Below are 12192 nucleotides of genomic sequence, written 5' to 3'. Positions count from 1 at the left end.
CAAGGCCAACTTGGGCCGAGACAGCCGTGGGTGTAATTTAAGGTATCCTAGAAATGACTGGGGTGTGGGAGAGGGGTAAACCTTAGGGCCAGAAGTGAAAGGCTGATTACCTTGGGAACAAAACCACTCTGAATCGGTCCATTCTCTATGGTAATTGAGTGGTGTCCAGGAAAAGAAAGGACAGTTGGGGGCCCAGGTTGCCAAGGCGACAGAAGAGCGGGCAGAGCAGTAAGTCAAGTAGCAAATGCTGCCAGGTAACAGGATGCTAGCGGGACTTCAGGGGCACTTTAAACGTTCCACACCGAGACTGGATCTCTGGGCCTTCTAGCAATTTTGTGGTTCAGAATCAGCACCTTAGCAAACAGCAGGGGTTAAAGGGGAAAAGAAGGGCTATGTGACTCAAAGGCATTCAGGCTCTTTAATGTCTGGAGAGGGGGGAAGAAGTCAGTGATGAGAGTCCTCTGGGAAATTCTGCAGGCCTTGTAGTTCTCTAAGCCCCTGAAAAAGAGGACAGAAGAAATAGAACACAGAGTAGGTCCAGGCCCCATCCCAGGCTTGCTCTGACCTCTCCCTCAGAGCCAGCTTGGTTCTAGCTTGGCTCCAGGTCAGAGATCAGATGGACCTTCCAGTCTCTGGCTCACTCTTCCTCAGGTCACCACCCTAAAAGCATTTGGAGTCTCAGAGTGGGGTGAGCCGCTCTCACCTCTAGCATCATATGGATATGGGCCTTGATATTCATGGAGTCCTTTGTGAGGCTGTCGCTGAGCCTGGAGAAAAGAAACAAGAAAGTACAAAGTGGGCCCCATGATCATGAGGCTTCCTCATCACTTCAAGAACCACCTACATCCTGGATGACTTCCACGTGGCCTGTGGCAGGACACCCTACTACCTGACCTGCTCCCATGCAGAGATGCCTGGCCACCATATGGATTGCACTGATTCTAAGACATTTATTGAATCCCTACTCTATGCCAGGCAGTTTTAGGTACTGGGGAGACAGCAGCAAACACAACAAACAAAAATCTCGGCCTTGTGAAGCTTAAATTCTCATTAAGAGGGACAAATGATGGAATAAAATACAGAGTATGTCAGATAGTTCTAAGGACAATGAAACAATTAAACAATGGGAGGATAAGGAGTGCAGGAGTGAGGGCTGCAATTCTAATTAGAGTGCTTAAGGTTGGCTTCACTGAGAAGTGTTTGATTAAAGACTTAAAACGAAGTGAATCATCTCGATATATGGAGGATAAGTGTTCCAGACACAAGAGGCAGCAAATGCAAAGATGCTGAGGTACAGGTGTACCTGGCATGTCTGAGGCACAGCAGAGAGGCCAGTGTGGCTGGAGAATAAGCAAAAGTGGATTGTAGGAGGTGAGGTCAGGGTGGTAAGCAGGGAGACAGATCGTGTAAAACCTACAAAGCCGCAGTAAGGACTCTGGCTTTTACTCTAAGTGGGATGGCAGCCAGGCTGTCATCAGAGCAGGGATGTGAAATGACTAGGGTTTACAAGGATCCACCTGGCTGCTGTGTGGAGAACTGACCGGGGAGAAGGAAAGATGATGTAGAAGCAGGAAGTCCAGGGAGGAGGCTACTGCAATAGTCCAGGTGCAATATGGAAACTCAGACCACAGTGGCAGCAGTTGAGGTAATGAAAAATGATTGGATTTGGCATATATTTTGAAGGTAGAGTCAACAGCTTTTCAAAGGGTTGGATGTTGGCTCTAAGAGAGAGAAATCAAGCAAGACTCCAAGGCCTAAGCAACTGGGAAGCCGGAGTCGCCTGAAACCACTCTGGCCCTGGACTGTTGAGTTACATAAACCAGTCGATTCCTTATATAAACCAATTGGGATCGGTCTCACCCAAAAGAATCCTCATTGACACAAAGGGTCAAGGAAGGCCTTTCTGAAGAATGAAGAATGAGTAAGAGTTAAAAAGTAGGAGGGTCTTTTCCACAAAAAGGCCAAGAGGCAGGAAAGAGCTTTGTGAGGAACAGTCAGGAGGCCGGAGTGTTAGAAATTAAGTGAATGGTGGAAGAAAAGTGGTATAAGGGCCAAGAGGTAGGAAGAAGCTAGATCATACAGGACCTTGATATCATGATAAGGAATGTGGATTTTATTGTGCTGAGCTGTTAAGGTAGGAGTCAGTTTTAGGGAAACTAAATACTGTAAGGAAAGAAGGCAACACAGGATGCTAAATTGGAAAAAATATTACAAACCCATTTATATATCAGTATCTCCCAAATTTATGTTTTCAATCCAGACCTCTCTCCGGAACTCCAGTCTTGGGAGTTTTTTCGGGTTTTCTTGCCTTTTAAATTTTCTTTTTTAAAATTTATTGGGGTGACAATGGTTAGTAAAATTACATAGGTTTCAAGTGTACAATTCTATAATACATCATCTACATACCACATTGTGAGCTTACCACCCAGAGTCAGTTCTCCTTCCATCACCAAGAGCCCCATTACCCTCTTATATCATCCCCCTCTCCCCGCACTTACCTTCTGGTAACCACCAAACTGTTGTCTATCTATGAGTTTTTGTTTATCTTGTTCTTTTGTTGCTTTCAGTTTTATATCCCACATATGAGTGAAGTCATATGGTTCTCGACTATTTCTATCTGACTTATTTCACTTAGCATAATAATCTCAAGATCCATCCATGTTGTCACAAATGGTCCTATTTCATCTTTTCTTATGGCAGAGTAGTATTCTATTGTGTATATATACCATATCTTCTTTATTCAATCATCTATCGAAGTGATGTATGTACTTCGATGTTCATTGCAGCATTATTTACAGTCTTGGGAGTTTTAACTACATCTTCAAAAACTACACTTCAGTGTTTAACAAGCACCTCACACTTAAAAGGTCCTAGACATAATTCCTGATCTTCTCCATCTCAGATAATGGCAACTACATCCTTCCATTCGTTCAGCCAAAAACCTGGACTCCTCTCTTTCTCTCACACCCCACATCCAATCAAGCATTCTGTTTAAAATTGCAACTGCTCCATCCTGGGCATATTTCTTATCTCTATTCCATGCTGTTCCCTGTAGCATTGTCAACCTGTGACACTACATCCTTTATTTCTTTGTTGTTTGTTTTCCCTGACTAGAATGTAAACTGTATAAGATTTGGTCTGCTTTGTTCCTTGCTGTATCCCCAGGAGCCAAAAAAGTATGTGGCACATAGTAGATACCCAATGTATGTTGAAGGAATAGCTGAATGGCTACTCTACTCAAAAAAACCTGAAATCTTTAAAAGATGGTTGAGTCTATGTTTAAAGACAGGAAAAAAATGGAACATGGGGTTGTTGACAGAGAGCAACAATGCTTTCAAGAATATCTGGGGTAGTGATCAAAGAACAAAGAAACGGACTTGATCAGCTTGATCCCTTGATCAGGGACAATTTGAACATCAAAAAAGAGAACAAAATTAGTTAATGGTACAAGTTTAGTCCATGAAAGGCTATGCGTTCAACACTTAAAAAGGAGAAAAATATGAAGTTCACCAAATGCTAGTTGTAACACAAAAGGGATATGTTTAATTTATTGGTACTGATTTAAAATGTAAGGAAGTGTTAATAGTCATATGGTTATTCTGTTCTTTCTATAATGGCATGTCTGTTTATGGGTGTGGATGTGTACTCCTTTTCTGTATAATCAGGAAACAACATACACAGAAATCTGATCCTCCCATTCCCCAAAGAAAGAAATATACTAAGAACAGGAAGGACTGACAGACCAATTTGGCTACATGAAATAACCTGAAATTTCAAAGTCTGCCACAAGTAACCAAGCATTTTAAAGAGTGAGCTACATAGACTCAACTCTTCATCTTCTAGAAATATTAAACCTCAAGGAAATCCTCCTAATTATAATTAAGTAATAAGAGATTCAACCACCTTTTGATCACACTAACAGACCAGGCCAATATATCAAAAAGACCAGACAAGGGGGCAGGTGCTGACAACTTAAATATCTAATTTTGGGGAAAGACATCAAGTCTCATAAAATTAAAATCTATTTGAAAGGCTCAGGAATCCTGTGATAAAACAAAGAGAGTTGTTATAAAAAAATGGTCTTGGCCTAATGACAACAGCTCAGAACTGCACTGACCCCTGAAAGCAGGCCCCTAGACCAAACTGTTCACCAAATGGTGTGACCACTAAGATTTAGAAATCTCAGCAGATCTGAGGCTCTTTTGGGTTTACTAACACTGAAACCCTTGAAAGGTTTGAAAAGAGAACTACTGAAACCCTAATGGAGGCAACTCTGGAAGAAATGAATGTAGGAATAAAGATAAATACGGTAGTACCTCGGTTTTCGAACGTCTCTGTTGATGAACATTTCGGTTTACGAACGCCGTCAATTTTATGATCTATGGTACCATTAGATAGTAAAATTCGTGCTAAATTTGCAGTTTTCGGGGTTGATTTTAAAGGTCTGGAATGGATTAATCCATTTTGCATTACTTTCTATGGGGAAACCAAGCCTCGGTTTTCGAACATTTCAGAACTTGAATGAACTTCTGGAACGGATTACGTTAGAAAACTGAGGCCCCACTGTATCTTGCAGAAAGAATCTTAGGTCAGTGGCATAAACTCTAGTGAGGTATTGTTAACCTTAGTGCACTGCTCAACATCACTCCACCTGAGCCATGCTCACCTCTCCTGGCAGTTCCTCTAACACAGCAGGCACACAGCTCCCCTTGCCAGGAATGTTCTTCCCCAGTCAGCCCCCTGGCTTGTTCACTCAACCAAGTGACTCAAATGTTACTTCCTCTGGGAAGCCTTCCCTAGCTACATTTCGAACCTCTCATCCACACTCCCAGTTCCCCTTCCCTGCATAAATGTTAAACGCAACCAGAGTCCATACTTTCTCCCACAGTACCTCCCCATCACCATCAACAGAGATCTGCTTCGATCTCCACTTCAGTCTGTTTCTAGCATACCCTTTCAAATTCATTCAGCAAACACAGAGTGCTCACTGGATGCTAGGTACTATTCTGGTCACTTGGGGTAGAGACAAAATATCTCCCTTTGTAAACCTTATATCCCAGTGGGAGCAGGCAATGAATATTAGAAAGAAGTAAATTGCATAGTAAACATTAGGAGATCATAAGTGCTAATATGAAAAAGTCGAACAAGGGAGGGGAATCAGGAGTGCCAGGGGTCACCATTTTAAAGTTAGGTTACAGAAGGCCTTGTTGAGGAAGTGACACTTAAGTAAGACTTACACTGAATGAAGAGAAAGGAAACCATGCAGGTACCCGGGGAAGGAGTACAGCAGGCAGAGAGAACAGCCACTGCAATCACCTTGAGGTGGGATTATTCTAGGGTGTTTAAAGAAGCCTGTGAAGGTCAGTGTTGTGAGAGCACAGCAAATGAGCAAAAACATTAGCAGGAGGTGAAGTCAGAGGTAACTTGTTTTATTGTTACTGATTTATAGGCTAAGACCTCTTGGATCTGGTCAAAATTATGGTTATGTGCAATAGTACAGTCCTTCTAGAATGTAAGCCTTCAAGAAACCCTTCTGTCGTGCTCACTGCTGCCTTCCTGCCACCCAGCACAGGGCCTGGCATACAGCAGATGCCCGATAAATGTTTGTGTGAATGAATAATACAAAGACCATTTACTGAGTCCTTAATATGTACTACACTTAACATGCTTAATATGTACTACACTGGGGCTGAGCTTTGCACCCCACTTTCCTCAGCTCTAGCCCTGTGGAGGAGGGGAGATGGGTCCCTAAGTATCCCAGGCAGTCATGGGGGAAAAGGAGAAGGGTGTTGCAAATGGTGGTGTTTTTAGACACTATCCTCATGGAATACTTACTCTGTGAGGAGATTGCTCTTACGATCAATGAACTTGAGAGCTTCTGTCAGTGTCAACTCCAGGAAAAAACCATATCCAAGGGCCATGTAGATCCGTGAAGTGTCTGGGCTGAGGAAACAGTGGTGAGAGGAATTGGGGGAAGTTCTTATCCCTGTTTAGCATACTGTACAGTTTAAGGTTTTTCAACTCCTTTTCCCCCACCTTCCCTAAACTGAAGCTCTGGGAGGGCAGGAATTTTGTCCCATTTTATTCACTGTCACATCTTCAGCACCAAGCACAGTGTCTGGTACACAGCAAGTACTCAAATAAATATTTGTTGAAGGAAGGACGAGGGAAACTGAACCTTGTGGGCTTAGAAGGGCAGGTAGATACTCACACCACTGTATCAACAAAGAAGTTACAGCCCAAATCCACCTGCATATATAACTCCGAGTGCTTAGCTTCCTGTGGGACCAGGGAAAAAGAGGTAGGGGTTAGTGGTCAACTTTTAGGTCAGGTGACAGGTTTTGGTCTGGAATACTTGTTCCCATGCCCCTCCCTTGTCCACAAAAAAAGGTAGCTAACCCTGGCATCTTTACCTGGAGTCGCTCAATGACATTTCTCAATTGGAGGTATTTGGACAGCTGCTCATATACCTCGTCACGATGGTCCAGTACCTTTCTGATGGGACATGATGGAACAAGAGTAAAATAGTGACCAACAGGAAACCACGTCCCTCTTGGAATACCATGACCCTCTGAGACCTCATGTCATCATGGCCTAAAGAGGCGTTTTAGTGCAGAAGTTAAGATACGGACTCTCGATCAGACTGCTTGGATTTGAATGCAGGCTCTCCTTTTTACTAGCTGTGTGTCTTTGGTAAGTAAACAACCTCTTTGGAATTCAATTTCATCTATAAAATAGGGATGACAAATGTTACCTCATAAAGTCATTAGATGTATTAAATAAGTGTTTACTATAAAGCATTTAGAATAGTGTCTGTGAAATAGTAAGCTTCATATATGTGTTAGCTATTATTTATTAGTATTATTACACTATTCCCAATGCCTTCGTCCAATCAGAATGTTCCATTCTCACCCTAGAAAAATCCTCCATCCCTTTTAGGATGCTCTTAATCCTATTTATGAACACTCTACTTGCTGCTCAGATAAATAATGATAGTAATAATAATTTTTCATACTCCTTGACCCTCTAGTATCCATGTTAAATCTTTTACAAGGACTGAACACATTGAAAACTCAAAACCATCAACTTCCCCATTTCACAGATGAAGAAACTGTGGCAGAGAAAGGCGATGCGAGCGAGGCACAGTGTGTTCAGAGATGGCTAAATGGCCAAACCAGGATTCGAACCTGAGAACTCCAGCCGAGGAAATCTAACACCTAACTAACCCTTAAGCGACGTCGGAGGCTGCGCATGTGCGGACATACCCTCAACTAAGACCGCCACATCCCTGTCAAGTTGCACCCAGAATGTCGCCCCTCCTCCCCACTCGAATGGCGCGCGGGGCCGGGCTCCGAACGTCTCGTCCACCAATCAGAAGGTTAGGCCCTGACTCCAAACGCCCCGCTCACCACGTGGAACGTTCCAAACGCCTCGCCCCCGCGCTGTCACTCACCTCAGATCCCTCTGCAGCACGTCAGAGACGAAGGCCTCATAGCGCAGCACTTTCTCCCCGGTGGCCTCCAGCGCCCGCCGTTTAGGGGGCGTCGCCATGATGGGCTCCTGAGGAATGGGGAGGGGGGAAAACCACGTTGACCACACAGTGTGGCTTCATGCGCAGTACATATGCACCCTCTCAACGTAGGGAGTGGGCTCGTCCGACTCACGCTGGGGGCGGGGGGGTCAGCCTCTGCCCCTCCCACCTCTGGGACCCGCCACCCAGAGATACCCAAACAAGGTCCTCACCTTAGAGCCGCCGGCAATAAGAACGGTTGGGATGAACCGCGGCTTCCGGGTGGCGCGGGTGTGTGACGTACCACGAGGGCGCGGGCCAACCAAATAGCCAGGTGGGGAGGGGCAGTCCTGTACGGAAGAAGGCGGCTGAAGTCGAGAAGAGAAGGGCGGGGCTTTACCCAGTCCGAGAAGATTGCGGAGGGCTGCAGAGCGTGGGAACCTGGACTGCGCGCGGAGACTCTGGGGACTTGCAGGGCTGCTGGGGGTGGACTTTAATGGGATTTGGCGGGTCCTGGGGCAGGCGGAACGCACAGGTGGACATAGAGAGAGAGTAAAAAGTGCTTAGTATTTGAAAGTCAGAGCTTTGGAAGCAGGAAGGCAAGCATTGATTCCGGTTCTGGTCTGTAAAAGAGGAGTACGGTACATCCCTGAGATCTATGGCCCTGGAGTTTGAATATTTTACACGGCAAGTTTGAGTTTGACTCCCGGTAATGGAAATGAATGTGAGCATTTAAAAAGATTTAAACGGAGACAGATTTTCTAAAATTCATCCTTGATAATTCCAGCTCTGCGGCTCACAGTGCATAACTGGGGTTCAAACAGAAATTGACAATACACCGTGTTTAATCACCTCATTTAATAGGGGAGTCAAATGAAGGGTCGCTGAAGTCTTCTGCCCAAGATTGGCTATCTTGTGGTTAGAAATATTTTCTATTTTTTTAATATGTAAGCTTTTTATTAATTTTCTTTTTTGCTCTCAAGTTACTGAATGAATATTTCCCATGTTAGATTTTTTTTTTAATGAACAAAGAATGCTTTTCAAGGATACTTTTGTTGCACCAAGGTAAACCCATATACATCTTCATATACCAAAATCTAGTTTTAGAAGTTACCATTTCCGAAGAAGGGAAAAGAATGAGAATGGTTATTCCAGGTTTTAGGTTAACTTAATTTATAATAAAATGAAGAAAATAAAAATGAAGAATTGTATGGATATGTATATGTCCATATATATATATATATATATATATGGATATGGATATGGATATATATATTAGTTCGGTGCAAAAGTAACTGCGGTCTTTGCAATTTTTAACCTTTTAAACTGTAATTACTTGTGCACCTACCCAACATATGTGTAAATACAGAGGGTGCCCAAAAATGCACACACACCCTAAGGAAAAAATTGCACCAAAATTGTAATATTCAATATATACATACTGATAACAAAAGGTGAATGCAAGTCACCTTTGACTTCTGCAATGATAGGTGCTCAGAGTGGTTACCATCAACCTAATTTTAATACAGTTTTCTCCTTTCTTAAAACGTGTATACATTTCTCTGGCACTCCCTGCATATATGAAAAATCCCAAAATGTGGAAATATTAACATCATTAGACTATGTTCAGTGACTATGGTATTGCTATTATATTTCCTTGTAATGTTTGTATGTTTTAAGTAGTCAAAGGAAAACATTATAAGTGAAATATACTCAGTATTATGGATTTATGCTAATTGATTTAATCATTCCTTTAGTGGTGGATACTAAGGTAGTTTCTAGTTCCCAATCCAAACCCTCAGAGCTTCAGGAAAAAGCTCACTTTCATCAACTCACATCATCAGGAAATACAGCATCCCTTCATTTTCTATATGATAAACTAATTTCAAGTTTGCCTTCACATCTTGCCAGAAGAGAAAGAAGTGCTGAGTTGTCCCTTGACCTATTCTCTCCTGGGTTTGGTTACAGTTTGTAGATTTTCCAGACTGGGGGACGTGGTGATTACAGGGAAGAGGCCGTATTTATCAGTAAAATGCTTTTGTTGGTGAGGATTCAGCAGATTCTGAATCTGGTGAGGATTCTGCCCAGTACCCACGGTATGGAGGCAGTATGGAGCTTGGGAGCAAGCTCAGTGAAGTGAGTACAGAAGATAACCACTGCTCACAATACAGAGTAAAACCTTTATTTGGATTTCCAAGTGGTTCTTCCTGCCCCCTGCATTAGTCTTGTACGGAACAGGATGATTTAATTGTTCATCGTCCTTTAAATTGCACAGATTCTGCTTCCAAAGAAAGGAGGCCTGGACCAGGTTCTGAGAACGACATTGGTTTCCTCTTCCTGAAAGTGAGCTTTGTTTTGCATCATGTGGAACAGAGCCTGAAAATCTTCACTGACGCACAGCTGGGGTCCTAGAGTGTCCTTTTTCTGTGGATCAGAACAAAATTCAAATTTTCAGGAGTATCTTTCCCTGAAAATCTGGATTGTGGGAGTTGACCTAAAGGCTTGAGGTTTCTACATATTGGTGCGATTGACTGAGGGGATGAGAAGGTTCTGCAGCTGACTGTGTGTGCTGTGGCCATAGTGGGTCAATGGGTCCCTTCTCCAGGATCCCATTCTGCAATCAGAGCCTGGCAGCACTCCTCCCACCATTGCATAATGTAAGATAAGTCCACGTGACCCAGATCCCGTAATTGGTGTTTTTTGTGCTCAGGATGAGGCTGACAGTAGTCCTTCAACTGCAGTGTTGCTATGCCAGTCTGTTCTTTGTGATTCTGGCATTTTTCTTGGTTTGGGGGCCAGAAAGGAGTGTGAGTCTCAGAAAGGACCCTCCTGGAGTCAGTGGTATTGGCAAGTAATTTGTAAGCATCAGAGTAGAGGGTTGAGTTCTTCCTGCACAAGCTGCATGGGCTGCACCATCATGACACTTGGTCCTTGGCTCACACAAGGGACGAAGTACACATGGGATGGGAGAAGAGCAGGTAGAAATGTTTGGTTCCTGCTGAAAGAATTGGAGGAAGGAAAATGATGAGACCAGCCTGAGAGAGTGGACAGGTCCGTTTGGTGCTGCTGAGCTGTCAGGCCTGGTGTCCCACTTGGGCCATTTAACAAGGAATTCACAGGCTCACTTCTGCTCTGCCCTGGGGACAGAGATCTTTGGTTCTGAAACCACATTTGAATTTTTGATTCCAGAACACCTGTTTGTTTCGCCAGTATTTTCCTGGTTGCAATATCAGGGAATCGGTTCCTGTCAAAGGCTTAAACTAGGATGTTTGATTGAGATCTTGTGATGGCTGTCTGGTCTTGTCTGGCTTCTTTTGGTAAGTATTCTTACCAAAGTCCAAGGCTTTTGCTGGTCCTGTCCCTGGGTTTGATCTTTTCCTAAGGACCATCCAGATCCAAATTGTTTCTGTTTTACTCTGTGGTTTTTAAACCAAATCTGAATGTTATACTCTGGAATGCCAGTTTCCTTGGCCAGCTGTTCCCTAGTAGCTATATCAGGGTAAGGGTTGTGTTCAAACTATTTTTGGAGGATATCCTTTGGACTCTGGTTGTAAATAATCCTGTCTAGCCATGTTTCTTTTTGTAGTATGCCACTTGCAGTGCTGTTCAGACCCATCTCGGGAAGAGGTACCTGGATTCCACAGAGACAACAAGCAGGCAGCTGAGCAGCTCTTCAAGACACAAAGCTTACCAATCCCCATGTTAGATTTTCAAATAATAACATCTAACCCAGCAAGTCCAGGCCTGAGCCTGGAGGAGAATCCCGATGTCTGGATTGCCCAAATGCTATTCTCACTCACAGGGCCTAGAGTACCCACCCTTACCAGGGAACTCTTCCCAGATAATTTGTGTGTTTAATGTGTAAAAGCAAGTTTTTTCACCCAAGTGTTCAAAACCTAAGCAGGTGAAAATTTTCTTTGCCTTTAGAACAAGATGATTGTAAAAGAAACATTGAGATTAATTTTTCTTTTGTAAATCTTTTCTTTTGTAAATATAGCTAAAATTACATGTAGTGTGATTAAAACAGACACTAGGTAGTTAGACAAATATTACCAAATTATATAATTTTCCTGTGAAAAGGGTGTTACATTTATTATCTTTATTTAACAGGGAGAACACAGAGTTCTTTTGAGCTGGAGGTGGGTCTGTCTATGTCTATTAACTTACATTTCACAAAAATACTTTTTACTTCTTAAAACCATGTTTCCAACTTCATTTTTATATTTCAAACCTATAGAAAAGTTGGCAATGTACACCCATACAACCTTGACTTAGACTCACAAATTGTTAATATTTGACCACATTTGCTTTCTCTCTTTCCAGACCACATGATAATCGTTGACATGGCTGCATAGCATTCCATCTTTTGGATGGACTTAGGTTGTTGAGCTGCTTTTCTATTATTGGATGTTTATGTGTATCCAATTTTTTTCATTGTTATAATCCAAGATGGAATAACAGTCTTTACTTTCAAATTTTAGTGTGCAATTATGATTATTTCCTTGTGATAAATTTCTAGAAGTATAATTTATGGATCTAAGGGATGTCACTGCATTATAAATCAAGTATCAAGTGATAATTGTACACATACTTCCAATAACAAACTTCCTCATCCAGGCTCTTCATCGGGGTCAGCAAACTATGTCCCTTGATTTGCTGACACTTGATGTTATTCTTTTTTT

The 12192-nt window shown here is 42.7% G+C and overlaps 1 protein-coding gene across 1 annotated transcript; it reads right to left on the bottom strand.

The window, feature by feature from the left end:
- Positions 1-399: 399 nt before the first annotated feature.
- UXT (ubiquitously expressed prefoldin like chaperone) lies at positions 400-7857 on the bottom strand. Its single transcript, XM_081042527.1, has 7 exons — positions 7744-7857; positions 7454-7560; positions 6414-6495; positions 6212-6279; positions 5836-5943; positions 704-767; positions 400-498 (listed from the first exon to the last, which is right to left on the bottom strand). Exons 2-7 carry the CDS (start codon positions 7549-7551, stop codon positions 445-447), a joined length of 474 nt encoding a protein of 157 aa, XP_080898653.1. The 5' UTR covers positions 7552-7560; positions 7744-7857; the 3' UTR covers positions 400-444.
- Positions 7858-12192: the final 4335 nt, after the last annotated feature.

Source organism: Rhinolophus hipposideros (assembly GCF_964194185.1).
Source record: "Rhinolophus hipposideros genome assembly, chromosome: X".
Classification (NCBI taxonomy): Eukaryota; Metazoa; Chordata; class Mammalia; order Chiroptera; family Rhinolophidae; genus Rhinolophus; species Rhinolophus hipposideros.
This window is presented reverse-complemented; position numbering and strand designations above follow the sequence as displayed.

What these genes read in the sequence shown, in the direction of transcription:
- UXT (XM_081042527.1), bottom strand. Translation starts at nt 7,551, where the DNA reads ATGGCGACGCCCCCTAAACGGCGGGCGCTGGAGGCCACCGGGGAGAAA. An exon ending in AAGAGCAATCTCCTCACAGA is followed by an intron (nt 768 to 5,835) that starts GTAAGTATTCCA and finishes TCTTTTCTCCAG; the next exon opens with GCTCAGCGACAGCCTCACAA. An exon ending in ATATCCATATGATGCTAGAG is followed by an intron (nt 499 to 703) that starts GTGAGAGCGGCT and finishes CCTCTTTTTCAG; the next exon opens with GGGCTTAGAGAACTACAAGG.